The 27,505-nt window shown below is 46.0% G+C and overlaps 1 protein-coding gene across 1 annotated transcript in view; it reads left to right on the top strand.

Annotated features, from left to right (window-relative positions):
* The first annotated feature begins 5,175 nt into the window (after positions 1 to 5,175).
* DNAH2 (dynein axonemal heavy chain 2) overlaps positions 5,176 to 27,505 on the top strand; it is a 103,800-nt gene continuing 81,470 nt past the window's right edge. Inside the window, exons 1-9 of the mRNA XM_040243460.1 lie at positions 5,176 to 5,254; positions 6,848 to 7,018; positions 11,685 to 11,746; positions 15,068 to 15,238; positions 22,931 to 23,159; positions 23,710 to 23,820; positions 23,995 to 24,233; positions 25,991 to 26,182; positions 26,851 to 27,008. Coding sequence (XP_040099394.1) covers positions 6,862 to 7,018; positions 11,685 to 11,746; positions 15,068 to 15,238; positions 22,931 to 23,159; positions 23,710 to 23,820; positions 23,995 to 24,233; positions 25,991 to 26,182; positions 26,851 to 27,008 — 1,319 coding nt within the window. The 5' untranslated portion in view covers positions 5,176 to 5,254; positions 6,848 to 6,861. The remainder of the gene's footprint in view (positions 5,255 to 6,847; positions 7,019 to 11,684; positions 11,747 to 15,067; positions 15,239 to 22,930; positions 23,160 to 23,709; positions 23,821 to 23,994; positions 24,234 to 25,990; positions 26,183 to 26,850; positions 27,009 to 27,505) is intronic.

Below are 27,505 nucleotides of genomic sequence, written 5' to 3'. Positions count from 1 at the left end.
AGGTGCTGGGCTGTCTGGAATTTACTCCTGCCTTCTAAGCCTACACTGGAGCTTGCCTGAGGTGGGGAGGCTGGAGGCGGGTGTGGAAGGGCTGGTCCCTGCCCCTTAGTGGGGGTTGGTTGTCATGGCAACATCCCCTTCTCCACACAATGGGAAGCCCCCCTCAGCCTCCCGCGTGGATGGAGCCGACAGCCCCATCGCTGGCTATCAGCCTCAGGGACTTGGCAACCGTCACTATGGCAACCCAGAGCCCAGCAACAGGGCCCAGTGAATGAGGGAGGGGTCCATGACTGGGGCAGGGCTGTGTGTGAGAGGGGGCAAGAGAGCCAAGGAAGACTCCCCCTACACATATATCCAGAGGAACAGGTGGAGAGAAGAGAGGGAGAGCAGTGGAGATAAACAGTCTCCGCCGTGACAGACAAACATCTCACCAAAGCAGCCAAGACATCACAACATGCTGAGAGACAGGAAGACACCTGGGGACAGATGCACAGCTGGGGAGAGGAACAGCGCATTCTGCAGTCCCTGCACTACCCTGGGATACACCCCCTCAGAGCACTGGCATCTATGGACTCTCCCTCCTGCAACACTGACAACACAAGACATACAGCCTTCCACATGTGTGGTGACTCGTGTATGTTTTGAGCTATGATATTTGAAAGCTCAGGTGACTTCATACAGAACAACACATGCCATCCTATTTGCTTTCTAGGTACAAATACACAAGCACACTCCCAGGATAACAGCCATAACAGAAAGAAGAGGGGCAGGCAAACATTCATTTATTCATTCATTCGTTCAGCATCATATTAAATGTCTACTTGGTTCCAGGTACTATAGCAGGCACTAATAGTATGAGGTGAATAAGGCAAAGTCTCTGCTTTCATGAAGTTCACATTTTGGTGGGACAACATAATAACATTTCTGGCAGTGATAAGTGATGTAAACAAAACAGGAAGGGGATGCAGAGGGTGGAGGGTATCAGGGAGATGCTTCAGGTTAGGAGGGTCTCTCTGAAGAAGGACATTTGCTCAAGACCTTGAATAATGAGGAGTAAGGAAGGCAGGCAAGGAAGGCAGGCAGGCTTCCCAAGTGGCGCTAGTAGCAAAGAACCCGCATGCCAATGCAGGAGATCCAGGAGATATGGGTTTGATCCCTGGGTCAGGAAGATCCCCTGGAAGAGGGCATGGCAACCCAGTCCAGTATTCATGCCTGGAGAATCCCATGGACAGAGGAGACTGGTGGGCTACAGTCCATGGTGTCGCAAAGAGTCGGACACAACTGAAGCAACTTAGCATGCACATAAGGAAGGCAGACAGTATGGGAAGGGCAGAGCAGAAAGAGGGAACAGAAAGTGTGAAGCACAGAGGGGAAGTCTAGGCGGGCTTGGGAATAGCAAGGAATACATCACAGCCACACACGTTCTAGAAGTGTCCTGTCCTTCCCCAGCCTCAGCCTGCAGGGCAGCAAATGACTAAGGAAGAATCCACATTTAGGAAGCTGATCTAACCTGGTCTTCTATGTTGTCCCCTTTGTTTCTTGTGCAGATGAGTTGTGTTTTCCTCAGCTAAATTTTATGCTCTGGGAGGGCAGGGATGATGCCCTGAGATTTCGGGCTGCTGGGACAGAGTTCAAAACAGGCAGGCAGAGTGGAAGTAAAGGATCTGAGAGAGCTGGGGACCACAGAAGGTAACGCCTTCACCTAGCATAGGATGGAGGCTGCCCTGGGGGCTCTGCTGCAGATGGAAGCTCAGATTTTTCTATCCTTCTAAACAGAAGCAGGATATAAATTAAGTTGAGGTGTTTATGTTTGTGTATGTGGTCAGTGTTGAGGGTTTTAAGAAAAGGAGAATAGAGCAAAGGGTTGCAGTGGGAATTTCTGATGGAGGATGATTGACACCACAACTGGAAATTTAGTTAGAATGAAAAATGGAGCTTTCTAAAGGGAATCGTGAACATGGGGCATCCCCTCCCCTGGAGAGTCATTTCAGGATCTGTAGGCAGGCTGGGAGAAATGTGGCAGGCTGGTTTGGAGGCAGGGGGTTGGCTGAGATGGGTTGAAGGAGTTGGGTGAGGGTAGAGAAAAGGATGCAGACTAAATGGGAGGGAAAATTTAGCACTGGAGAGATGTTTAAAAGGTAGCAGGGAAGGTGGGATACTGAAGGGAATTTTGAGGGACCAGGTTCCTGGGTCCCAGAAGGATCAAAGCCCTTTGTGGCCTGGCTCTCCCACTTCCATCAGTTGCCATCAAAAACTCAGGCACGGGTTCCCTCCAATCCCAGTGGCTGGTTGGGGGGGGGGGTAGATCGAGCAGCCTGGCTGGGTGGGGAGCGGCAGGGATGGGGAGCGGCAGCTGGTGAGTGGGGAGGAAGCTGTGTGCTCAGCAAACAGCAGCCTCAGTGCCCAGTGGCTGCCTCCTCCCTCATCAATCAGCTCAGCCAAATGTCCTTGCATTCCCACCACCCCAAGGGGACTGGGGCTGGGCCAGGGTCCCCAGGGGAGTGAGATGGGATGGGTGGGGGGAGATGGGGGTGGTGTTTGGCTCCCCATCTCTTGGCCTCTGTTCTCTCTTCTCCTGGAAACTCTCAGCTCCCTCTGTCATGGAACAGACTCCCTCCTGGCTGCGACCACCTACCACCATGAGGGCATCAGCTACAAATCACCTGTGGGGGTCTGTTGAGGGGCGGGGATGGGGGAGGGGAGGAGGGATGAGTCAGGGCTGAAGAGGAATCTTGTTCTGGTTCTCACGGGATCGGCCCAGGGTGGTCAGCAGGGAGGCTGCTGGCACAGAGGCGTTGTGCTCCCAGCTGGCCTCTCCATCCCTGATGATGCCCTGGACAGCAGGCTGAGACCTGGACCCCAGAAATGTCCTCCCACTACCCACCTTGTCCTAGCCCCCAGCCCTTATCCTCTGCTTCCTACCATCATCCAGAGGGCCAGTCCCCAGCTTACCCTAAATCTGCTGCTCCCCTTTGGGGACTGGGGCCTCCAGACCTTAGCCTCTGGCTCCCTCTCCCTCCTCCTCAGCCCTTGCTCCCCTCAGGGACCCAGGCGTCCTGCCCACTCCCTTCACCATAACAACCATTCTTTTGGAGTTGCTTAAGACTTTAATATCATTTCATTAAATCAGCTAGTTCAGAGAAGGTTGGGGGCACAAAGAGCCTGGGGTGGGCAAAAAAGGGCCAAGGTAGGGGGGCTGCAGGGGAAGAGCCCCCTCTCTCCGTGGAGATGGCTCTGAGAAATCAAATATTGACAGTGAGAGAACAGAACTTATTAAAGCTGGGACAGGGGTGTGTGTGTGTGGAGCTGTGGGAATGGCCAGATGCCTGGGTTCTGAGGGTAATGAAGGTTCTGGGAGGAGGGAAACCCTGAAGCAGTGTGGTACAACTCTTCTGCCCATTTCCTCTGCCAGGTATTGAGTCTTGCTACCCTGGCTGTTTCTCAGCTGTCTCCTAGAGCCCCTGGGGATAAGACCCCCATCACAGATGTGGTTGTGCCACCTTCAGCCCTTCCCCCTACCTCCACCTCTGTTGATGAGCTTCAGTAGCATTTAATCGGATTGAGCAGTAATTAGCAAAGCGAGATGTTTGATTACCTGTTTAGCATAATGTAGGGGGCTGGGATCCCTAGGCACAGCCAAGGTTGTGTGTGTGTGTGGCGGGGGGGGGGGGGGTGTCAGAAAAGAAATGGAGTCTACACAACCTTTCCCTGAGGGAGCCATGAACCCTGCTTATAAGTCTCCCCATCTTATGCCTCCCCTCAAATCGTCACTCCTTTGGGACTTCTCTCTGGGGGATCTGACCAATCACGTCACCTCTCTGCCACCCACTGCCTAACTGGTTAGCAGGGTAGCCCTGCTTGCTGTGCAGCTGGTTGTGGGGTGTGGCAGGACCCCTCTCTTCTTCAGTCCTTGCCCTCAGCAACATGAGTGTGGGCTGAGCAGGAGCCCAGACACCCACTTTGAAGATAATGGGGGGGGGATGCCAAGGGTAGGGGTTGTCAATTCTGGAAATAAAAATGGGGTAGGTAGGATGGTGAGGTCAGAGCTGGGTCCAGGTGTGGATTAATCCACAGGCCCTTCAGGAGTACCAGGGACTGCCACTCCTCGCCTGCCAGAATACTGGCATAATGAGACCTGTCAGGTGTGAACATCAACCAGGAAAAGGGGGAACTGAGGTGCCAGCTTCGCTCCTCAACCAGCAAAGAAATTGTCATCAATTTAGCTCCTCATGGAAATGTAATCAGTGGGCTCGCTGCTGGCTTTGTCTTAATTAGGCACTATTGATGGAAGCAGGGAGGGTGCCCTCCCATCCCCCTGATTCGCTTCCTCCCTGCATCTCCCAGCCCTCCCTAAAGCTTCTACCGCCCCAGGTACTGCTCAGTCTTCCAGGCGCCTCTTCCGGCAGTCCAGGCCTGCAGCGCCCCCTAGCATCGGCCGCGGTCTGCCCCTCCTCTCACACTCCTCCAGCTTCCCAAGACTCAGCCTTTGTTCTTATGGAGAGCCGAGCCCCTCCCCGGCCCGGTCACCTTCCCCAGAGAGTCCCCGCCTCCTGTCTCCCCCAAAACGAGCGACGCTTTCTAAAGTCAATCCTCAGATTCCAAAAATTCCAGTTCCGTTCTTCCTTCCCTCCCCCGCCCCGCGCTGCCCGGCGATCCTAGACCCCAGTCCGAACTAAGAAGGGGGATCGAGCGGGAGGGCAGGGGTGCTCCAGCCCCGGTTTTTCCCCCGGACTCAGCTGCAGCCACGGCTGCCTCGAAATCCTGGAGCTCCTTCTAGAGCGCGTGTGAATCTCGCAGGCGGGACCTCGGGCGCCATCTGCTGGACTCGCCCGGGATGGAGCCCGCAGACCCGGGCGCGGGGTCAGGAGCTTGGGGTTCCCCCAGCCTTTTCAGTTGTTTCCAAGGGTTGTTTCCAGCTCCAGTCCGTCCAGCCCGTTCGCAGACCAGGCCCCCTACGCCCCTCCAGCTTGCCAGATTTAGCGGCTTTCTCTTGCCTCCCAGCCTTCTTGCCCCGGGTCCCCGCCTGGGTGACGCGGACGAAGCCGGGCCGGCAGCCGCGGACCGGGGTTTCTCTGCGTCTGCGCAGAGGAGGCTGGTTCCGCAGGCTCGCGGCCCCGCCACTCCCCCGCCGCCCCACGCCCAGGGTTGCCGAGGCGACGCGTGCAGGCGCTGGCCCGAGAAAGTCACGCGGGGCAACTTCTTAGCTAGAGTGACCGGTCGGTCGGTCTAGGGAGGAGAGGGTCGGCATCGTGAGGTGTGTGTTGTGGGGGCAGCGGGAAGCGGGGAGAGGAAGAGTGCGAAGCTATGCGGAGAAGGGGCAGTGGGGAGGGGGTGCGAGGGGGAGTTGTGGGGGGACGGGGAAGAAGGGGCAGTTGTGGGGGAGGGGAGAGGAAGGGGCAGTTGGCGGAGGAGAAGAAGAGCCAACTGGAGTTGAGATGAGGAAGCGGGGACAGTTGTGACAGTTGTGGGAGGAAGCGGCTTTGAGGGGAGGTTTGCCCACTGGTAGCCACTGGTGGTTGGAGGAGGGGGCCGGCCCCTTGCCTTATTTCCTGAGAAATAGAGCGAGTCTAGAAGAAAGCGCCTCCTTGGGCCACGGTGTGGGATCCGGGGGTGAGCCCCTAGGGGAGGGGGCTCCCAGCCTGGCCAGCGGAATGTTCCTAAGCTCCCGCCGCTGGCAGGGAAGCACAGCCTGACGCTTCTCTGGAGACCGGTGGCAGAAGCCGCACCTCTGTAGTTGGTTCTGTTGATGTGTTGGCCTAATAGAACGATTTTCCTTGGAGCAAAGTACAAATCCTTCAAGTCTGAGACTCATAACGATCAATGCCTGTTGGCAGCCTGTGGGGAGGAGGAGGAAAAGCCACAGGTGTCTGTCAGACTAGAGCTGAGTGAAGTGGGACTACCCAGCCGTCAGACATTGCCCTCGGTGCCCGCCAGAGATTTCCCACCATCCCACTTTTCTGAGAGAGACATTCCTGGGGCCTTCCTCATCACCCCGTTTCTTCCTCCCCCAGACACAATTCCAAGTCCAGTGTTGGATGACTTTTGTCCTTCATTTTTCCAGTCTGTTTTCAAGGCATCCGAAATTGAATGACATTAGTCTTCATTAATTGGTCAGCACAGAGAAACACAGCCAGCTAGGCTAAGAGACCTTTCAGTACACTCAGAACAGGGTTCCTACCACTCAGGAATGGAAAGCTAAAGAGACACATTGCAATTACTGATTTTTCCTTGTTTAAGGAGGTCACAGATTTTAGTGTGGGTAGGAGGGACATTTTCCCCCCTCCTTTCAGCGGGGAACTTGGGAGGAAAGGAGATACATAGGAAAATCATCTTGGTTGCTTAGTGACTTGACACAGTGACTGAGAGCGTGGAAAAAAGGAACTTGAGGATAGTGTTCCCTTCCCTGGGCCCTTGCTCACTCACCATGGCCCTGAGAGATTGAGGGTGTGTGCAGCCACACCTCAGCTGGTAGATCTTTTCTTAATTATCTATGTTCTCACACCTCTGGGCAGAGATAGGGGTTCCTATATCCTCAGTAGTGGGTGTCTGCCATACCATCATTTTTATTATTTTTATTTCTTGGCCATGCCTCGGGGCAGGCGGGATCTTAGTTCCCCAACTAGGGATGGAACCCATGCCCCCTGCAGTGGACGTACAGAGTCCTAACCACTGGGATGCCAGGGAATTCCCTGTGCCTTCATCTTTAGCTTCCATTTATTCCTAATGTCTTGAGGGACTGATTTTGATTTTTAACCCAAGGCCCTGAAGAAAGTGGGGTATCCCAGGGAAAGGACTGAGGTTTGGGGATAGAGCTGGTTGTGGACCCCCAGTGTCCGTGTATCTGCAGGTTTTACCTACACGATGTCCAGCAAAGCTGACAAAAAGCGGAAAGTGACTAGCCGGGGAAGCGCCCGCCGGCGAGCTGCCCAGTCTACTCTGGACGCACAGGTTGAGGAGATCACCTTGCCAGCCAGCAGCGAGGTCCAGGCAGAGCCCGAGACCGTCAGGGAGAACCCTGGTGCGTACCTGCTGGAGAGAGACATGGAGGCAGAATGTTTGTATTTGAAGAGAACTTTAGGGCCGGGGAGCAGGTTCTGTTTCTTCTGGGTAAGAAGAAAGGAGTTTAGCTGAATTTCAGGCCGCTGCTAATTCCCTTGTTTGGGGTTTTCCCTCCTGGCCGGCCTTATACTTGTTCTTTCAGTCTTAAAATTTCTCCCCAGTGCACCCAGAGCTCACCAACAAATCTTCTATCCTAGTCTCTTCCTTCTTATTTCAAGTGTTCCTGGTTGCTCCTACGCCAGTGAAGAGGGTTTGATCTCTTCCTTTCTCACCCTGGGTGGCAAAACAAATAGTGGTTTCCTCTCATTAAGCCCATCACCATGGAGACTCAGCCTGCTTTGCCATCCTTTGAATCCTAAGCCCGACTGAATCTTTCTCCTATCTGTTTAAGGTTGTTGTGTCTCCGCCCTCAGTTTGGCAGGGTCTTGGTAGACTAAGGGTGTTCCGGTTCAAGGCCACAGGAAAAGAAGCCTGACGTCTAGATTGAGGAAGAAAAGAGTTTAAAGAGTCTGCCTCTTGTGGCTTTGATTTGGGGGGATTCCTCCATGGTGAGTGAGCTGAGGCCATTAGGGTTGAAAGGTGCTGTCGCTGGGCTGTCCCTTAGAGCGCTGGCCAGTGTAGCTATGACTCAGCTACAGATAGCCCTGCCCTTCTACCTGGGGTTTCCCGTACTCCTACCAGCCTGTCAAGATGGAAATAAATAGAATCTCCTTTTAACAGTAAAAGGTGAGAGATTAGGCGTGGGCGTGGGAGAAAGGTCCAGGGTACAAAGAGCCTTGCCCTGGGATCTAGACATTAGAAGCGTACAGTTTTTTTTTTTCTTTTGAGTTCTTAAAAGCTGTTTAAAGTGGGACTGGCTTCTAGAAGCTGGGTACCAGAAGCAGCAGGAAGAAAGAAGGAAGGCAGTGAAGTTCAATTTGGAGAATCCTCTGGGGTGGGAATGGAAGAACTTCTAAATGAAAGCATTAACCCCAAACACCAAGGATCTCTTTAGCTCTAAGCCTTTTAATTGTTTGATGTCAGCTTTCTAGCTGACCCTTGATAGAGGTTCAGAGAAGACTTGGGTCTCCAAGGCAGCCCTGAAATGAATATTAATTCCTGTAGTCTTTGGAGTTGGGAGGAATTGAAGCTTGTCCTACTGGAGCCAGAGGGGGCCTATTATGATCTGAATGTTTGTGTATCTTCCTGCCCAAATTCATATATTATAATTTTAATGCCCAATATGATGGTGTTACTAGGTGGGGCCTTTGGGTGGTACTTAAATCATGAGGGAACTGTCATGAGTGGGATTCATGCCTTATAAGAAGCGACCCGGAGAGAATCCGTGTTCACTTCCACCTTGTGAGGATACATAGAGAGGTCTGCGACCCAAAAGAGGGCCCTCACACCTCAGAGGTGCCAGCCTTGCTGGCACCCTGAACTCAGACCTCAGCCTCCAGAACTTTGAGAAATAAATGTCTGCTGCTTAGAAGTAAGGGGGGGAATGGGGAAGCAGTGACAAACTTTGTTTTCTTGCGCTCCAAAATCACTGCAGAAAGTGACTGCAGCTGTGAAATTAAAAGATGCTCCTTGGAAGAAAAGCTATGACAAACCTAGACAGTGTATTAAAAAGCGAAGACATCACTTTGACAAAGGTTCATATAGTCAAAGCTATGGTTTTTCCAGTAGTTATGTACGGATGTGACAGTTGGGCCATAAAGAAGGCTGAGTGTGGAAGAATTGATGATTTTGAATTGTGGTGCTGGAAAAGGCTCTTGAGTCCCTTGGACTGTAAGGAGATTGTAAACCAGACAATCCTAAAAGGAAACCAACCCTGAATATTCATTGGAAGGATTGATGCTGAAGCTGAAGCTCCAATACTTTGGCTACCTGATGCGAAGAGTTGACTCACTGGAAGAGACCCTGATGCTGGGAAAGATTGAAGGCAAAAGGAGAAGAGGGTGACAGAGGATGAGATGGTTAGATAGCATCACCAACTCAGTGGACATGAATTTGAGCAAATTCCCAGAGATAGAGGAGGACAGAGGTACCTCTTGGGCTCAGTCCCTGGGGTCCCTAAGAGTTGGACATGACTTAGTGACTGAACAGTGACAACAAATTGATATTTTGTTATAGTAGCCTGGAACAGACTAAGACCAGGCCTAAACACTTCTGGGTGAAGGATGGCGGCTTAAAGGGCAGACACCCTTTTGAAGTTCTAATTGATAGCCATTTCCACTAAGAAAAGAAGGAGAAGTACAGGTTCATAATCTCATATCTGTAATTTTTAAAAGCCTTGAGAACTAAATTTTTTTTTTTTCCCTCAGAGTTTGGCATCCAAACTTATTTGGTGGTAAAATATAACCTAAACTGACTTGAGGTATTTATAGTCTATTTAAGCCACTTAGTATAAATTTTCCTATGTTTTACTGCAGGAATACTAACATGAAAAGTGGAGTGCTGCTCTAGAGCCCCTGGGAGGTGGGTGGGGGTCTCACATACCATACTATATTACAAGTCTAAATGCTGAGATATATGTGATCCTGAGAGTTTTGGATGAGATGGCTGGATGGCATTACCGACTCAATGGACATGAGTTTGAGTGGACTCCGGGAGTTGGTGATAGACAGGGAGGCCTGGCGTGCTGTGATTCATGGGGTCGCAAAGGGTCGGACACAACTGAGCAACTAAACTGAACTGAACTGAAGAGTTTTGGACAAGGGATTGTAGACCTGTATTTCAGGCAAAGAAGAAAAAGCGTAGAGAAAAAGATAATGAACATCCATGTATCCATTACCCGATGTCTAAATTAATCATGATAGCAACAAATGAATCCCTCTGTCCCCTTGCCCCGCAAGCCCTTCTCTCCTTCTCCAAAGGTCACTGCTATCCTGAGCTGATGTTTGTCATTCTCAAGCTTGTTTTTAATTTTTACTGCATGTATCTATGACCATCACATATTAGTATCATATTGTGTGGTTTAGATTTTATATAAATTGTACTATAGAAGACAAAACCTGTTTACTCTTGAGATGGTCTAAGTCTCGCTCTCTCTGCCTCGTTCCTGTCTGCAACCTTGGACGCCCTTGGCTTTCTCGAAGGGCCTTGGCTGTCTCAGTCACACATCCCTCTCACTGCTGAGCTCCTAGAGTCAGCTGTTCCATCTTCCTCATGATTTCCTTCCTCAACTTCTTTGCCTTACTCCCCTCTTAGGTTTTCTTTCTGGAAGTCTGAGTGTCCTGTTCTCTGAGTGTCCTGTTCCCCAAGGTCTTGTGGTTCCATCTCATCTGTTCCTTCCTCCTTTCAGCCCACAGGAGATGGGAAACCCACCTGTTTTGCCCCAGTCTTCTGTGCGAACAACAGATCATGAGGGAGAGAAACATCCCCTTGACTTTTATGGCATCCAGAGTGGGGGTGGGGGTGCTTGGAGAGGGGCCAATTTCTGAGGGTCTCAACTTCTCAATGTGGGAAGAGGCTAGGGGAGGAATGGCAGGCCAGAAGCTGAGTGGGTAGAATAACCTTAATACTGACTGCCTTCATTCCCCTGCCTCCCTTTGCACCCCTGCCAGCTTTTTTAAAGAAAATTAAGATATAATCCACTTACTATAAAGTTCATGCATTTGGGACTTCCCTGGTGGTCCAGTAGTTAAGAGACCGCGTTCCAATGCGGGGGACATGGGTTTGATCCCTGGTTGGAGAGCTAAGATCCCATATGCTGCCAGGCAAGCGCCACAACTAAGACCTAATGCAGACTAAATACATGTATAAATCAATCAATAAATATTTTTTTAATTCATACTTTTAAAGTATATAATTCAGTGATTTTTGCTGTATTCAGCAGCCTATGCAACCATCTCCACTATCTAATTTTAGAACATTAAAAAAATTATTTATTTGTCTGCATCAAGTCTTAGTTTCAGGATTCGAGGTCTTTGGTTACTGCGTGTGAACTCTATAGCACGTGGGATCTATTTCCCCAACTAGGGATCCAATGGGGGCCCCCTGTATTGGGAGTTTTAACCACTGGACCACCAGGGAAGTCCCTAATTTTAGAGCATTTTAACTCCTTCACCAAAAGCCACTTCAGGTACCTTGAGAAACTGGCATCCGATGGCCACTATATCTTTACTTCTATGTTTCATGAGAGCTTAGCCTCTTAACAGTCACTCCCCATTCCCCTTTCCTCCCAGATCCTGGTAACCATTAATCTGTTATTTTCTGTGTCTTTGAATTTGCCTGTTGTGGACATTTTATATAAGTGGAATCATACAATATACTGTCTTTTGTGACTGGCTTCTTTCACTTAATGTTACATTTTCATCCACGTTGTCATATTGTAGCAGACCCTCATTCTTTTTCATGGCTGATTAATATTCCACTGCAATTTGTTTATCCATTCATCTTTGGTAGACGCTTGGGTTGTTTCTGCTTTTTGGCTATTGTGAATAGCAGTGCTGTGAACATGGGCATACAAATATATGTTTAAGTCCCTGCTTCCAGTTCTGTTGGATATGCCTAGAATTACTGGATCATATGGTCGCAAAGAGTCGGACACTACTGAGCAACTGAACTGAACTGAACTGACTGATGGTGACTCTATATTTAATTTTTAAAGGAATGCTTTCATTTTTGAATTTTCTTCCCAGAGCCAGTATTGGAGCAACCTGAAATACAGAAAGAAGAATTAGAGGAGCGTGAGGTAGATGTGGTAAGTTTGCATTGTTGTTGAAACAAGTATTCCTCACCAGCAATTGGTGACTCAAAGGATCAGTTGCAGAATGGTGTTTGAGGAATTCTCTTCAGTCTGTCACTTGATATTGATACCTTTTCTTTCTACCAGCAGAAACTGGTAGCCTGCTCACTGCAAATCCAGTACACTGAGTAAAGGGCAGAGTTATCCGTGCCCTCTACTCCTCCAGAAGAAGAGAGCTTTCAGGAGGGAACGGGACTCTTAGCAGGCCCTTCCTCGGCTCTCCATCTTGGGTCAAAATGTGGCAAGCTTTATCTGTCGAATGGGTGAACATCTGGACAAGTTGAACAAGCTGGTGGACACTGTCTTAATTTCTAAAACACCCTCTTTCTTCCTGTCCTTTGGCACTCTCCTTTGGCTGAAAAGTTTACAGAAGCCACTTGAAATACTTTCAGAAATTGACACTCCATGACCCCTACACCTTTATTTTCAAGCTGCATCAGAGCCTGGGGACAGACTTCTAACCTGGGTTAGAAGAATATTGACCTTGAACTTTCTAGAAAGGGAGAGCAAAGTAACAACTACTCATTAAAGAAAAAAACTGGAAGGGATAGAAAAGTAAAACAAAGAAAGGGAAAATGAAAGTTATGACTAAATACATTCAATGTTAATAATTGGGTATATGTCCTTTCTTTCTGTAGATTTGAGAGTTATTTTGTTTTCTAACAATCTTAACTATACTACACATTATACTTTTTAAATTAGGCTTTTTCACAAAACATTTTATCCTTCTTCATGTTATTACATTCTTAAAAAAAAAGTGACAGGGGATTTCCCTGGAATTACAGTGGTTAAGACTGTGCTCCCAATGTAAGGGGAACTAAGCTCCTTAAAAAAGAACCGTAAAAAAAATTTTGGATGCTGTTATTTTTTATCAGAAATACATAAATCACAAGACGCCTCTTTTTGGTCTGTGCCTCGAGGTTTGTGGGATCTTAGTTCTCAACCAGAGATTGAACCTGGTCCTAGGGAAGTGAAAATGTGGAGTCCCAACCACTCGCGTGTATGCTATGCCACTTCAGTCCTGTCCGACTCTTTGTGACCCTATGCACTGTAACCTGCCAAGCTCCTCTGTCCATGGGATTCTCCAGGCAAGAATACTGGAGTGGGTTACCATGTCCTCCTCCAGAGGATCTTCCCCACTCAAGGATCAAGCCCACGTTGGCAGGTGGGTTCTTTACCACTAACGCTACCTGGGAAGCCCCCTAACCACTGTATGTCCAGGGAATTCCCTGTAAGCACTATTTTAAATGTTCACACAGTGCTTGATAAGGTATATGTACCATAGTTAGATCCTTACTCTTGGACATTTTTCCATTTATGGTTTTTTTTTTTTGCTTTCATAGTACTGTGATGAATTTTATAAATAAAACTAACATATTTTGAAATACTTAATATGTCCTAAAATTAGATTCCTGGATATGGAGTTCCTGAATCAAAGAGTAAAGAACATTTGTTCTTTACTTTAATACATAATGCCAAACTATTGTTCAAACAAAATGCATTTTTTGCCCTCATACTAGCAACAAACCCTTTCCAAGCCTGGGTGTTAGCAGTTTAGCAGGTTTGTTTTTTTCTTTTTAAATAATTATAGGCAATAGATGATATACTTTTGCTGTGTTTATTTTTATTTCTTTAATTTCAAGTGAAATTGAATATTTTTCCACACTTTCATTTTCTCTCTCTCTCTCTTTTTTTAATAGCATGAAATGTTTGTTCATATCCTTAGTGTTCTTTTCACTGGGTCTTCATACATGTCTTTTTTAATTAATTTTAGTTGGAGGGTAATTACTTTACAATATTGTAGTGTTTTTTTTCCCATATGTTGACATGAGTCAGCCATGAGTGTACATGTGTCTGCCATCCTGAACCCCCCTCCCATCTCCCTCCCCATCCCATCCCTCAGGGTTGTCCCAGTGCACCAGCTTTGAGTGCCCTGTTTCATGCATCAAACTTGGACTGGTGATCTATTTCACATATGGTAATATACATGTTTCAATGCTATTCTCTCAAATCATCCCACCCTCGCCTTCTCCCCGAGAATCCAAAAGTCTGTTCTTTATATCTGTGTCTCTTTTGCTGTCTTGCATAAGGGTCATCATTACCATCTTTCTAAATTACATATATATGTGTCAATATACTGTATCGGTGTTTTTCTTTCTGACTTACTTCACTCTGTATAATAGGCTCCAGTTTCATCCACCTCATTAGAACTGATTCAAATACATTCTTTTTAAAAGCTGAGTAATATCCCATTGTGTATATGTACCATAGCTTTCTTATCCATCCGTCTGCCAATGGACATCTAGGTTGCTTCCATGTCCTAGCTATTGTAAATTTTTAAAAAATATATTATTTATTTGGTTGTGCCAGGTCTTAGTTGTGGCACTTGGAATCTTTAGTTGCGCCATGTGGGACCTAGTTCCCCGACTAGGGATTGAACCCTGGTCCCCTGCATTGAGATCACAGAGTCTTAGTCAGTGGACCACCAAGAAAGTTCTTTTATGCATGTCTTTATATATGAAAGATTTTGGATCGGTGGTTAAATTTTCTTGATCTGGAAACTAAGCAAAAGGGATTTCTTCTCATCTTCTAGGAGTACTGGGAGGACAGGGTGACTTCTCCAGTTCACTGAGCTAGGTCTTCATATCCTCTAGTTTTCTTAATTTATTTAATACTGTTCTAAATAATGCTGTGTTTTTTCTAGCCACCAATTATGACTTATTTTCCATCCAATTGATTTGTCCTTTGTTGTTTTCCAGTTTTGTCTTTTCCCCTCCCGTTTTCTTTTTTTCTCACTGCTGGGCCAGTTAACTTTTGCCCAGTGTAGTAAGCGTATTCCAGTATTCTATGGAGGCCACATCATGGAAAAATTGCTCTTCTACCTTTATTCTTTTTCCAGCTTGTAATCCTCTTGCCCCTAATTGCTTGACTGAGGCTAATATCCTACATGTTCCCTTAATTTAGTTTTATTGTGAGGTTGAAGGTTGCTTGATAAGACATTTTTACAACCCCAGGCGTAAATGAAATATCTCAGAAAGATACTATCCCTTAGTCTTCCTCTATGATCCATTCTATTTTTACTCATAGAGGGAAGAGGATCTTATTGTCTTGTTTCTTCGAAAGCTTGAAACCTGTCAGTCAGTTGGTCCTCAGCTTTTTCTTCCGAACCTACCTGCCTCCTCTCACTCCCCATGACTCCCACACCTGGCAGTGGAAGGGAGAAGTGACCTACACTGACAGCTGTGCCTGCTCTGGCCCCCTGCTCTCATTCTGCAGAAGCCCCTCTTCCTGTCCCGAGCTGTACTGACAGGACTGGCAGACGCCACATGGACAGAGGAGCACAGCGCTGTTCTGGAACACTTTGCCCAGGACCCTTCGGAACCCATCCTCACCATCTTCATCGACCCTTGTATGGGGCTGAAGCTAGACCTTGGAATGCCTGTGCAGGTGCGTACTCCACCATCCAGAACCCAAGGTGTTCTCCCCATGGGGCTGAGGGTTCCGCAGACCCCAGTCATCTGTATCTAATCTCTCATGCCCAAAGTCTCTTGAGCCTCACAGTGTGTTGGACACCCTGCTTGGCAGCAGAATACAGAGTGAAATGAGGCAGGGTTTTGCTTTTGATGATCTCATGGTCTAGTGGGGAAGACAGACATATAAAAAATATTTACAATATATTATGATGCCTGGGCGAAACATTATAACAGTCTTATGGGAGCAACTAATGTAGCCCCTGGAATGCTGGCAAGGCCTGGTGATGGAGGAAATATTTGTCAGGGATGAAGGGTAAGTAGGATTTCATTGAGGCTGAGTAAGAGCATCCAGGTAAAGAACACTTTATGTGCAAAGAAACGAGGAGTTGGGGAAATGATACTAAAAAGGTGGGTTGGTGTCTGCCTCTGAAGGGCCTTGAATGTTATGCTAAAGAATTTGGCTTTATTCCAGAGGGAACTGTTAAAGGCTTTCATGGGTTAGATAGGTAACTATTTCAACAGTGGGGAGGATACATTAGTGAAAGTAAACCACAGGTAGGAAAACAGTTAAAAGACAGATGTATAGTAAAGTTAGTGGTAGAATATGGGTGGTGGGTGTACAGGTTATTATTGTAAAATTCTTTTAGTGTTTCTGTATGTTTGAAATTTGGGGAAATAAAATTTTGGAAAAGAAAAGGCTATTTCTTGGCTTTTGTTGGTCCACATACAAAAATTGAAATGATAATGAAGAATAGCATGGTCCTGCACAATGACACAATTTGTAAAGCTTCCTTATTAAGCAAAGCCCCAAACAGGCTATCTCTTTTTCCTGTATATTGGCAATAATTGGCTATAATGCATCACACACAAAAATTTCATTCAGAAAAGTAAAAAAATATGCCAAAAACTTAGGATGTATATGAAGGAAAACAACTTTGTTGCAGGCCACAAAAGAAAATTTAAATAAATGATGAGCCCTATCTTGTTTCTGAGTGGGCATCTTAATATTATGAAGATCATTCCATCCAAATAAATGTACCATTTTATTACAACTCCAACTGAAGTACCCAGTCCCTAGATTGCTAGTATACTTTTAAAAGTATATCCTGAAAAATAAAATAGCAAAAAAAAAAAAATGAAGAAGAAGGAAAGTGATGAAGGAGACTTGTGAATGAAAATCTTTTATTAAATTACAGTAATTAGGACTGGCCTTGGTCCAGTGGTTAAGAATCTGCCTGCCAGTGCAGGGGACATGGATTCAATCCTTGGTCTGGGAAGATGCTACATACCTGGGGCAACTAAGCCTGTGTGTCACAACTACTGAGCCTGTGTTTTAGAGCCAGGAACCGCAAATTCTGAGCCCATGAGCTGTAACTGCTGAGCCCATGTACTACAACTACTGAAGTGGGAGCATCCTAGAGCCCATGATCTGCAATGAGAGAAGCCACTGCAATAAGAAGCCCGAACACTGAGCAACTGGAGAGTAGCCTCCACTCACTGCAACTAGAGAAAGCCTGGGTGTAGCAATGAAGACGGTGCAGCCAAAAATAAATAAATAAGAGTAATTAAAGCAAAGATCCGTCTAGCCAAGCCTATGATTTTTCTAGTAGTCATGTATGGATGTGAGAGCTGGACTATAAAGAAAGCTGAGCACTGAAGAATTGATGCTTTTGAACTGTGGTGTTGGAGAAGACGCTTGAGAGTCCCGTGGACTGCAAGGAAATCCAACCAGTCCATCCTGAAGATCAGTCCTGGGTGTTCACTGGAAGGACTGACGTTGAAGCTGAAACTCCAACACTTTGGCCACCTGATGCGAAGAGCTGACTCATTGGAAAAAAGACCCTGATGCTGGGAAGGATTGGGGGTAGGAGGAGAAGGGGACGACAGAGGATGAGATGGTTGGATGCCATCACCGACTAAATGGACATGGGTTTGGGTAGACTCTGGCAATTGGTGATGGATAGGGAAGACTGGCGTGCTGTGGTTCATGGGGTTGCAAAGAGTCAGACACGACTGAGCGACTGAAGTGAACTGAAAATAGACCAGGGCAGGAATATGTATTATATAAGCAACAGCAAAGAAGCAGAAATAAATGAAACATATAGGCAAGCATTTTCTACAAAAGTAGCATTTAAAATCTGTGGGGAAAGATGGATTATTCCATGAATAGAATTGGGAAACATGGAAAACAAAGGTTTTCCATTTAAAAAATGTAGATAGCTTGGGCAAGAGGGAAATAGGGAGCTGTTGATCAAAGGGTACAAATTTTCTGTCACTACAACAAAGGCAACAAAAGCAAAAATAAACAAGTGGGACTATATCTAACTAAAAAGCTTCTTACACAGCAAAGGAAAATCATCAACAAAGTGAAAAGGCAGACTATGAATGGGAGGAAATATTTGCAAATCCTATATCTGATAAGATATGAATACATGTCCAAAATATACAGAAAGAACTCATACAATTTAATAGCGAGAAGCAAACAATCTGATTTTAAAATCTGCAGAAGAATTGAAAAGACATTTTTCCACAGAAGATGTACAAATGGCCAACAGGTACCTGAAAAGGTGCTCAGTGTCACTAATCAGAGAAATTCAAATCAAAACCACAATGAGGTATCACCTCATGCCTGTTAGAATGGCTGTCGTTAAAAAGACAAGAGATAACAGATATTGATGAAGGTGTGGAGAAAAGGGAACCCTTGTGCATTGGGAATGTAAATTGGTGCAGTTGTGGAAAACAGTATGGAGGTTCCTAAAAAAAAAAAAAATTGAACTACCATATGATCTAGCAATTCCACTTCTGAGTATGTATTCAGAGGAAATGAAATCACTCTCGAAGAAATATTGGCACCCCCATGTACATTATAGTACTATTTATAATAGCTAAGATATGGAATCAGCTTAAGTGTCCATCATTGGATGAGTGGATAAAGAAAATGTATATATGTATATATATATACACACACATATACCATACATACACACACAATGGAATATCATTCAGCAATGAGAAAGAAAAAATATCTTGCCATTTGCAACAACATAAGTGGCCTTGGAGTTCCCTGGTGGCTCAGATGGTAAAGCATCTGTCTACAATGTGGGAGACCTGGGTTCAATCCCTGGGTCAGGAAGATCCCCTGGAGAAGGAAATGGCAATCCACTCCAGTACTGTTGCCTGGAAAATCCCATGGACAGGGGAGCCTGGTAGGCTACAGTCCATGGGGTTGCAAAGAGTCGGACATGACTGAGTGACTTCACTTTCACTTTCAGGTGGCCTCGGAGGGTGTTACGCCTAGTACAATAATACAGAGAAAGACAAATACTGTATGATCTCACTTATATGTGAAATCTGAGGAAAAAAAAAAACAACTCGTAGGAACGGAGAATGGCACAGATTGAGAACCAGAGGAGGGAAAAAGAGGACTGATTGGTGGTTGCCAGAGTTGGGGGTGAGGGAGTACAGAAAATGGGTGAAGTTGGCCAGAAGGTACAAACTTCCAGTTATAAGTTCTGGGGATGTGATGTACAGTACAGCATGGTGATTCTAATTAACAACAGTGGATTATATATTTGAAAGTTGCTAAGGGAGTAGATTTTTAAAGTTCTGATAAGAAAAAAATTGTAACTATGTAAGCTGATAAATGTTAGCTGGGACTTATTGTGGTAATCATTTTTGCAATAGATATACATATCAAAGCATTACATTGTATACCTTAAACTAATACAATGTTATGGGTCAATTATATTTCAGTAAGACTGGGGGGGAAATGATATAGAATTTCATTTATGCAAGGTTAATAAGTTCTGGAGATCTAATATACAGTGTGGTAACTGTAGTTAATATTACTGTATAATTTGCTAAAGGGTAGATCTTAAGTGTTTTCACTACAAAAAGAAAGGAGAATGGTAACCATATGGAATAATAGATATGTTAATTAGCTTGATTGCAGTGATCATTTCACAGTGCACATTTATATCAAAACAGCAAGGAAAGTGAAAGTGGCTCAGTCATGTCCGACTCTTTGCAACCCCATGGACTGTAGCCCACTAGGCTCCTCTGTCTATGGGGATTCTCCAGGCAAGAATACTGGAGTGGGTTGCCATGCCCTCCTCCAGGGGATCTTCCTAACCCAGGGATCGAACCCAGGTCTCCAAAGTTGCAAGCAGATTCTTTACCAGCTGAGCCACCAGGAAGCCACAAAACAGCAATGTGTACACCTTAAACACAATTTTAATTTGTCAATTATGGTTTGGCAAAGCTGAAAAAAGCCTTTTTACCATGCCAGAATATATTCTAGGGCCTCCCCAGTGGCTCAGTGGTAAAGAATCTGCCTGCCAATGCAGTAGACACAGCTTGATCCCTGGTCCGGGAAGATCCCACATGCCAGGGAGCAACTAAGCCAAGGTGCCACAACTACTGAGGCTGTGCTGCACAGCAAGATAAGTCAGCGCAGTGAGAAGCTAGTGCACTGCAACTAGAGAGAGGCCCCTGCTCGCCACAAGGAGAGAAAAACCCTTGCAGCAGTGAAGACCCAGCACAGCCCAAAGGAAATAAATTCTAAATAGATCACGGATTTAATTGTATTCTAGGTCAAGATGGACAGTTGAAAAACTTCCTTAAGAAGTTATTTCTTTTGAATACTTGGAACAATAGCAAAAAGTAAAGCCAGAAAAACAAACAAACAAAAACAAGCACCCAAGAGTAAACAAACTAGGAAAGAAGCAAAATCTGATCTAATAAACTTTGAAAGTGGGCACCAATGAAAGGTCTATGCACTGATTTAAGGAAACTGTTCTCCCTCCAGGAATGGTGGACACCTCTCCTCACCACCACCAGCAGTGAAATGGAGTGAACCTCAGAGTATTTAACAAAATCTGAAAAGAGAGAAAGAGCCTGCATTTTAACAAAGATTTTAAACTGTTTTAAATTGGTCTTAACTACCTGCTCATCCCCTCATGCTATTATTTTAGTCTAGAGAAAAGTGAATGGAACGTAAAATACCCAGTCATTTCACTTTAACTTCAATGGGAAATCAAACTGGGCTTTCACAGTGGGACATCAGGAAGTCACGCACAGTACTTGAAAGCAGAAGGAATGAATTCAGAGAGCGGAGCAAGCATGAGGCAAGTGAAAAGGAATTGCAGGGCAACTACAAGCATACTACATCAGGGGAGAAAGACAGCAGAACAAAGCATGCACATGAGGAAAATGTAACTGAACAGAAGGCAGTTTTTCACACCAGCATCATGTTTTAATATGACTTAATAATTTAATTTTTTAAAAAGCTGAGCGACGAAACAATAAAATGTGAGAATGAAATAAAAGAGTGATTGCAGATTTTTGAAAGAAATAAAGCAGCATGTTTACATGTTAAAACTGGTAGGTTAGAAACAGCAAGGGACTGAATAACTATTGCTGAAAATATGAATGGACGTAGAAGAGAGACTTGAGATAATTACAGTGTAGAGAAAAGAAAAAACCAATGACAATACAATTAGAGAGAAGTTGATAGATGTGAAAGACAGACACAGGTAATCTAACATAGGGAGCCAGCTAATTAAACAAAATATAAATTTTAAAATAGAATACAGAGAATTTCCCTGAACTGCTGAAGGAACTGAATGGGGGAACTGAAAGGAAATACTTTATTCCACAAAAATTTGTTACACCGTGTTTAATGTCAACACATGTCTTAGTTAAGCTGCTTACATTCAGGGAAATTAATTCTTTGGAAACATCACCTATGTGGTATTCCTGCCAAGAATATTTAACTTGGGTCTAATAATGAGGAAGCAATCCGATAAATTAAAATTAAGGGACATTTTGAAAATCAACTGGCCCGGAGTATTAGAAATATCACTGTCATGAAAGAAAGAAACCTTGTGTGATCTGAATTGGATCCTGGGTGGGAAGAAAGCAGCTGTAAATGACATTATTTGGACCACTGGGAAAATATGAATATGAACTGTATTATGTAAAGTATTAAATGAAGTTCAAGTTTCTGAGTGTGATCATTAGTTTGGGGAGTGTTGGCGAATACCCTCACTTTTAGGAGCCATATGCTGAAGTATGTAAGGGTGTAGTTTTATAACGTCTGCTCCTAGCTCTGAAATGGCTCAGCAGAGAGATAGAGGATAAGAGACAGAGATGGAGAGAGAAGAGAGTGCAGGCATGCACACATGTGGCAAAATGTTAACAATTAGTGGATCTAGAAAAAGGGATGTCCAAATAATAGTATAACAAAAATTAAGAAAATGAGAGAAAGTATGAGGATGCATGCCCATGTTCCTACCTTTCAAAGCGGTGAGTCAGTTGAAGTTAAAATTGAAAGGTAATGAGAAAACTAACCTTTGTTTTTTACCTACTTGGCTTGCGAGACCTTAGTTGCCTGACCAGGGGTTGAACCTGGGCCAACAGCAGTGGCAGGGCTAAGTTCTAATCACTGGACCACCAGGGAATCCTGGAGAAAACTAACCTCTTAATATTTTTCATAATCTTTCTTATAACCTTAGAAAGGGGTATTTTAGGAAGAAATCTCTCTTACACCTAAAGAAACATTTATTTAGAGCTCAACAATTTATCAATGTCTTTTTATTCCATTAAATTCAATACTTTTAATTAAAAATAGCATGATCCTATTTTGAAATATTTTTTTATTTTTCTGTATATATATCTTCAACAAGAGAAGTCTAGAATAATATTTTCTCTAATGATAATGATTAGTGTCTACATGGTGGAATTTTAACAACATTTAAATTTTTATCTGTGTACTTTTCTGCATTGTTTCAGATATTTATAATTAACATAATTTTAACAAAAATAATAGTTGTTAATCTTTTAAAAACATAAATACAAAATGCCAAAATTTAATTCTGGGTAATGGGAAGATGAATGATTATGAATTTCTTCTTTGTACTTTATTTTCAGTTTTTAAAGTTAAATAAATTATAAAGAGTAGTTACAAAAGCACTAAAGAAAAACATAAGGAAATTGTTCGTAGAGTAGGAATGACTTTTCTAACCATGTAGAAGTCAGAAACTAAGAAGTTTTAACCACATGAAAGCTATACATTTTTGAATGTAAACAACAATAAAAACTCAGCATAAACAAAACTGCAGAATAAATGAAAAATTAGGGGAGGGACTTGGAAGTCCAGTGGTTAAGACTCCAAACTTCCAATACAGAAGGCACAGGTTTAATGCCTAGTCAGTGAACTAAGAACCCACCTGCATCATGGTCAAGAAAAAAATTGGGGGAAAAGTTATGCAAGTGAAATGAGAAACCTTAGACAACTGTCTCTTACTTTTGATCCATCTCCTTTCTGCTTTTCCTGTATCCTTTTCATTCCATTTATCCATCCATCTGTCATTTATGGAGCATCTAGTATGTCCCAGTCACTGCTAGGTTCTGGAGAGAATACACAGTCTTTACCCTCAAGGAGTGCTCTCTGTATTTCCTCCACAACCCTCTGGATACAGAAACTGTTGTGTCCCTGACAAGAACAGGAAACATCTCGTGTTTCTTATATTCGGAGAAGGATCAGGATGTACTAAGGGGATGTGACCAGGGTTTCATGACTGGAGCCTCAGATTCCCTTGGGTAGCATGGCTGCTATGGTAGCGTAGCATGGACCCTGAACTCTGCTCTACTGTCTTCAATGCAGACCCAGAACCAGATTGTCTACTTCATTCGCCAAGCCCCGGTCCCCATCACTCCAGAGAACTTTGAGGAGACGGTGCAGTTTGGGACAGTGCGGGGTGCCTACATCCCAGCCCTGCTTCGGCTGCTCAGTGGTGTCTTTGCCCCTCAGATCTTTAAAAACACAACCTGGCCCGAGAGCATTCGAAATCATTTTGCTTCTCACCTGCACAGGTTCTTGGCCTGCCTGACAGGTGAGCGGAATGGCCGGGGTGCCTGCTGTCTCCCCAGTCCCCACCAGTAGTCGAGCGAGCGAGGCAGGTGGGAGATTGATCCTGAGTACCTGCGTTGTTTGGCACAGAGTAGGTGCTTGGAATGCGTTTGCTGAATGAGTGAAACAGGGTCCGCAGTGTGCCTTCTAATCTGGATACAGTTTTCTGTGGTCCAACAGTTGCCCAGACTTGCTCAGAGTTGGAAATTTCCAAGAGTACATGTGGGGTTAGGGAAGCTGGAGGTAGCGTGGGGGCGGCAGGGGAGTGCATGTGTCCTGAAAGAGAGTGTCGAGGCCATTGTATTGCTCTCAGACCTCATTTTATGACAGTCTCTTATGACATCTCAACGAGGTTTTCCCTCTTGCTTTCTGTCATTTTCCTGATGTCAAAAAAGCATGAGTCCTAGTTTCTCCTGCCTGCTCTCCTGAGATGCACATAGCTCCTGGGCCCTGGATCATCAGCCATGATAGGAACTAGGGTGGCATAAACCCATCACCCTCTGTGAGCTCTCCTGGTTCTTTCATTTCCTCAGACACTCGGTACAAGCTGGAGGGGCACACCGTCCTCTACATCCCCACAGAGGCCATGAACATGAAGCCTGAGGTGGTGGTTAAAGACAAAGAGCTGGTGCAGCGACTAGAGAGTGAGTGGCTGCCGTTGCTCCTGTGTCGGGGCTCCTGAGGGGGAGGAGTAGGGAGGGGCAGCCCAGAGGCTGGGACAGGAGGTGGGTTAGGAGGGCTCTGTTGGGGGTGGAGGGAAGGATGAAAGTGGGGAGCGCTGCAAGGAAATGCAAGAGGTTTTGTCCTCTCCCCGGCAGCCTCCATGATCCACTGGACACGACAGATAAAGGAGGTGCTCAGTGCCCAGGAGTCGGTGGAGACAGGAGAAAACTTAGGTCCTTTGGAGGAGATTGAGTTTTGGCGCAACCGATGCATGGACCTGTCTGGCATCAGCAAACAGCTGGTGAAGCCGGGAGTGAAGCACATCGAGTCCATCCTGCGTCTCGCCAAGTCATCCTATCTGGCGCCCTTCATGAAGCTGGCCCAGCAGATCCAGGTTTGTGAGTGGATCGAAGGATGCAGACTTGGAAGAAAGTGCCCAGTGGTGGGGATAATGTAAGGCACTAAGAAGAGAGAGTCAATATATTCATCAAACGCAGAGATAGAAGCACCCAGTGCTTGGACTTGGGCTTGTGGGAGAGTATAAAAGTAGTAGAACACAAGGCCTCAAGGAGCTTATAGTTTAACTAGGGAGACATCTAGTTACTTATCAAATGTACTACCTTGAGTGCCCTCTAGAAGCCCAGCCCCTACAATTCAGCTGAGAAGGAAGGCTAACACAAAAGAGATGACTGTGTGGCCTGGGGTCAAAGTCGAACCCATTCAGTTCAGCAAAGAGAGCTGCAAAAGAAACACTTTAAAAATTTATATTTGAGGGCTTCTTTGGTGGCTCAGGGGCTTCCCTTGTGGCTCAGCTGGTAAAGAGTCCGCCTGCAATGCGGGAGAACTGGGTTCGATCCCTGGGTTGGGCAGCTCCCTTGTAGAAGGGAAAGGCTACCCACTCCAGTATTCTGGCCTGGAGAATTCCATGGACTGTATAGTCCATGGGGTCGCAAAGAGTTGAACACGACTGAGTGACTTTCACTTCACTTGGTGGCTCAGCGATAAAGAATCCGTTTGTCAGTACAGGAGACGTGAGTTCAATCCCTGATCCAGTGAGATCCCACATGCCATGGAGCAACTAACTTCTTGTATCACAACTGTTGAGCCCGTGCTCTAGAGCCTGGGAGCCGCAACTCCTGAAGCCTCCAAACTCTAGAGCCTGTCCTCCGCAACAAAAGTCACTGCAATGAGAACCAGTGTGCCGCAACCAGAGAGTAGTCCCTGCTTGCCTAATCTAGAGAAAAGCCTGTGCAGCAACCCAGATCCAGCATAGTCAAAAACAAAAATTTTTTTTAAATTAAATTTTATATAATATGACAAGCTAATTATGTTAGTGTTGTAACACACAGAGATCAGAGATATCTGTAAAATACAGAGAGAGAAGCCATCTCTTCCTAGCAGGAATTTGAAACTGGTATTCATGGAGGCCTGGTGTGCTGCAGTCCATGGGGTTGCAAAGAGTCGGACATGACTGAGCGACTGAACTGAACTGAACTGAACTGAAGGGAGTTTGGGGCTTCCCAGGTGGCGCTAGTGATAAAGAATTCACCAGCCAATGCAGGAGTTGCCAGAGATGCGGGTTCGATCCCTGGGTTGGGACCATCCCCTGGGGTAGGAAATGGCAACCCACTCCAGTATTCTTGCCTGAAAAATTCCATGGATAGAGGAACCTGGTAGGTTACAGTCCATGGAGTTGCATGGAATTGGACACGATTATGCATACACCGACACACTTTAAGGGGATTGAGCTACAGTTAGATGGAGAAGTCTAAAATTCTCTTTGAGAACAAGGTAGTGAAGGGGGGGCTATGGTGGGAGCCATAAGGTGGGATGAATGCAAGTGATGTCCGGTCAGTTGATCAACAGCTCTTGAGCGTCTCCTTGATGCAGAGTTCTTAGTTCAAGGCAAAAAGCTAGAGGAATAGACACGTAACCTGAGTTAGAAACTAGTCAGTGAGGAAAAGCAGGCATGCACACACTCTGGTCCCAAAGGGTTGCAGAGACCTGGGGTGATGAGGTCTAGGTAGCGTTAACTGGGAACACTTCCCAGGAAAGGCAGGTCGGTTGGAATTCGAGGAGGACCGGAAGCACTTGCTTTGAACCTGTGCTTTCCAGGAGCTAAGTCTTCTCCTGATTTCTCTTTACTGCCAGGATGGCTCTCGTCAAGCACAGTCAAACCTGACTTTCTTGTCGATCCTGAAGGAGCCTTACCAGGAACTGGCGTTCATGCGGCCAAAGGACATCTCTAGTAAACTCCCGAGGCTGATCAGCCTCATCCGTATCATCTGGGTCAACTCTCCCCACTACAATACTCGGGAGAGACTGACCTCCCTCTTCCGGAAGGTGTGTGTCTGCAGAGGGTGGGACAGAGGGTGGTGAGGGGGTGGCCATGTTGGTAGCACGCAGATTTCTGGAGAAGGTGAAATTCACTGGGCAGATCTATGGTAAAAAGGTAGTGAGCAATGTCGTTCGGGTCGGACAGAGACCACAGGCCCTTTGGCTGCATCATCTGCTTTAGTGAGGCTCAGAGTTGGGACCTGGACTGGACACTTTGCCTCTAGATGGATGAAGCCCGGGTGGGAAGAGGGGGTTTTTGTGTAGAGGTGTTGATGGAGCACAGGGAGGGGGCCAGGAAGGACTGACTCCCAGGCTGAGCTGTACAGGAAGGGAAGACCTGCTCTTTCTCATTGCCAAAGATGGACCTTGCAGTGAGCGAGAGGCAGATACAGGAAGGAACGCTGGCTTTTGAGGAGCAGAACCCAGCATATTTCACTGAGGGAGGGGCAAAGAGTGGGGAAAGGGCACTGAGCTGAGCACTGGCTGGAAATGAGGCGGGCAAATAAGGTGGAACCCAGAGGTGCTGCCGTGCCAGCAGTGGAGGACCAGGGGCGAGAGAAGCTGTGGGTGTCAAGAAGTAAGAGCCCGAGACCTGAGGCATGGTCTTGGGGGCTCCAAGAGAGGGTCAGTGCAACTAAGGCTGCGAACTGAGACTGTTGGGACTTCTCCCGCAGATGAGCAATGAGATCATTCGCCTGTGCTGCCATGCCATCTCCCTGGACCGCATCTTTGAGGGCTATGTCATCTCTAGCAAGGAGGACCTACAAGGCTGCATCTCTTGCTGTCACTCCTGGAAGGACCACTACCTTCGGGCTGTGCAGACACATACCCAGTACGACTTACCTGGACATCCTGTGTGTTACCGCTTGTTACTCCTGGAGCGGGGAGATTTTGAGCCCTTCTGCTTGTACTTTAAGCCTGTGGACTGTATTTTTTTTTCCTAGAGTTTTTACATGGTCTGAGTTTTCTCTCTGGATGCAGATATTCTAGCTCTCAGTCCTAGGTCCTCCGAACTCTAAGTAACCTTCCCTTCCCCTCCCAGGAATCCCTCCTGGTCTTTTCCTCCTTCCTTGGCTCTAAAGTCTAAAGTTTAATTGTGTGTAAACTTTCTTTTCTGGAGGAGGAAATGGCAACCCACTCCAGTATTCTGGCCTGGGAAATCCCATGGACAGAGGAGCCTAGAGGGCTACAGTCCATGTGGTCGCAAGAGCCAGACACGACTTAGAGACTAAACCACCACCACCACCACCACCAAACTTTTTCTTAGAACCAAGATGTTTTCTTTTTCTCTCTGGCTCTCCTCACCTTGTGTTTCTTTACTTGGCATTC

This window comes from Oryx dammah, unplaced genomic scaffold (genome assembly GCF_014754425.2).
Source record: "Oryx dammah isolate SB20612 unplaced genomic scaffold, SCBI_Odam_1.1 HiC_scaffold_8, whole genome shotgun sequence".
Classification (NCBI taxonomy): domain Eukaryota; kingdom Metazoa; phylum Chordata; class Mammalia; order Artiodactyla; family Bovidae; genus Oryx; species Oryx dammah.
The sequence above is the reverse complement of the archived record's forward strand: the minus strand, read 5'-3'. Positions and strand labels throughout refer to the sequence as shown.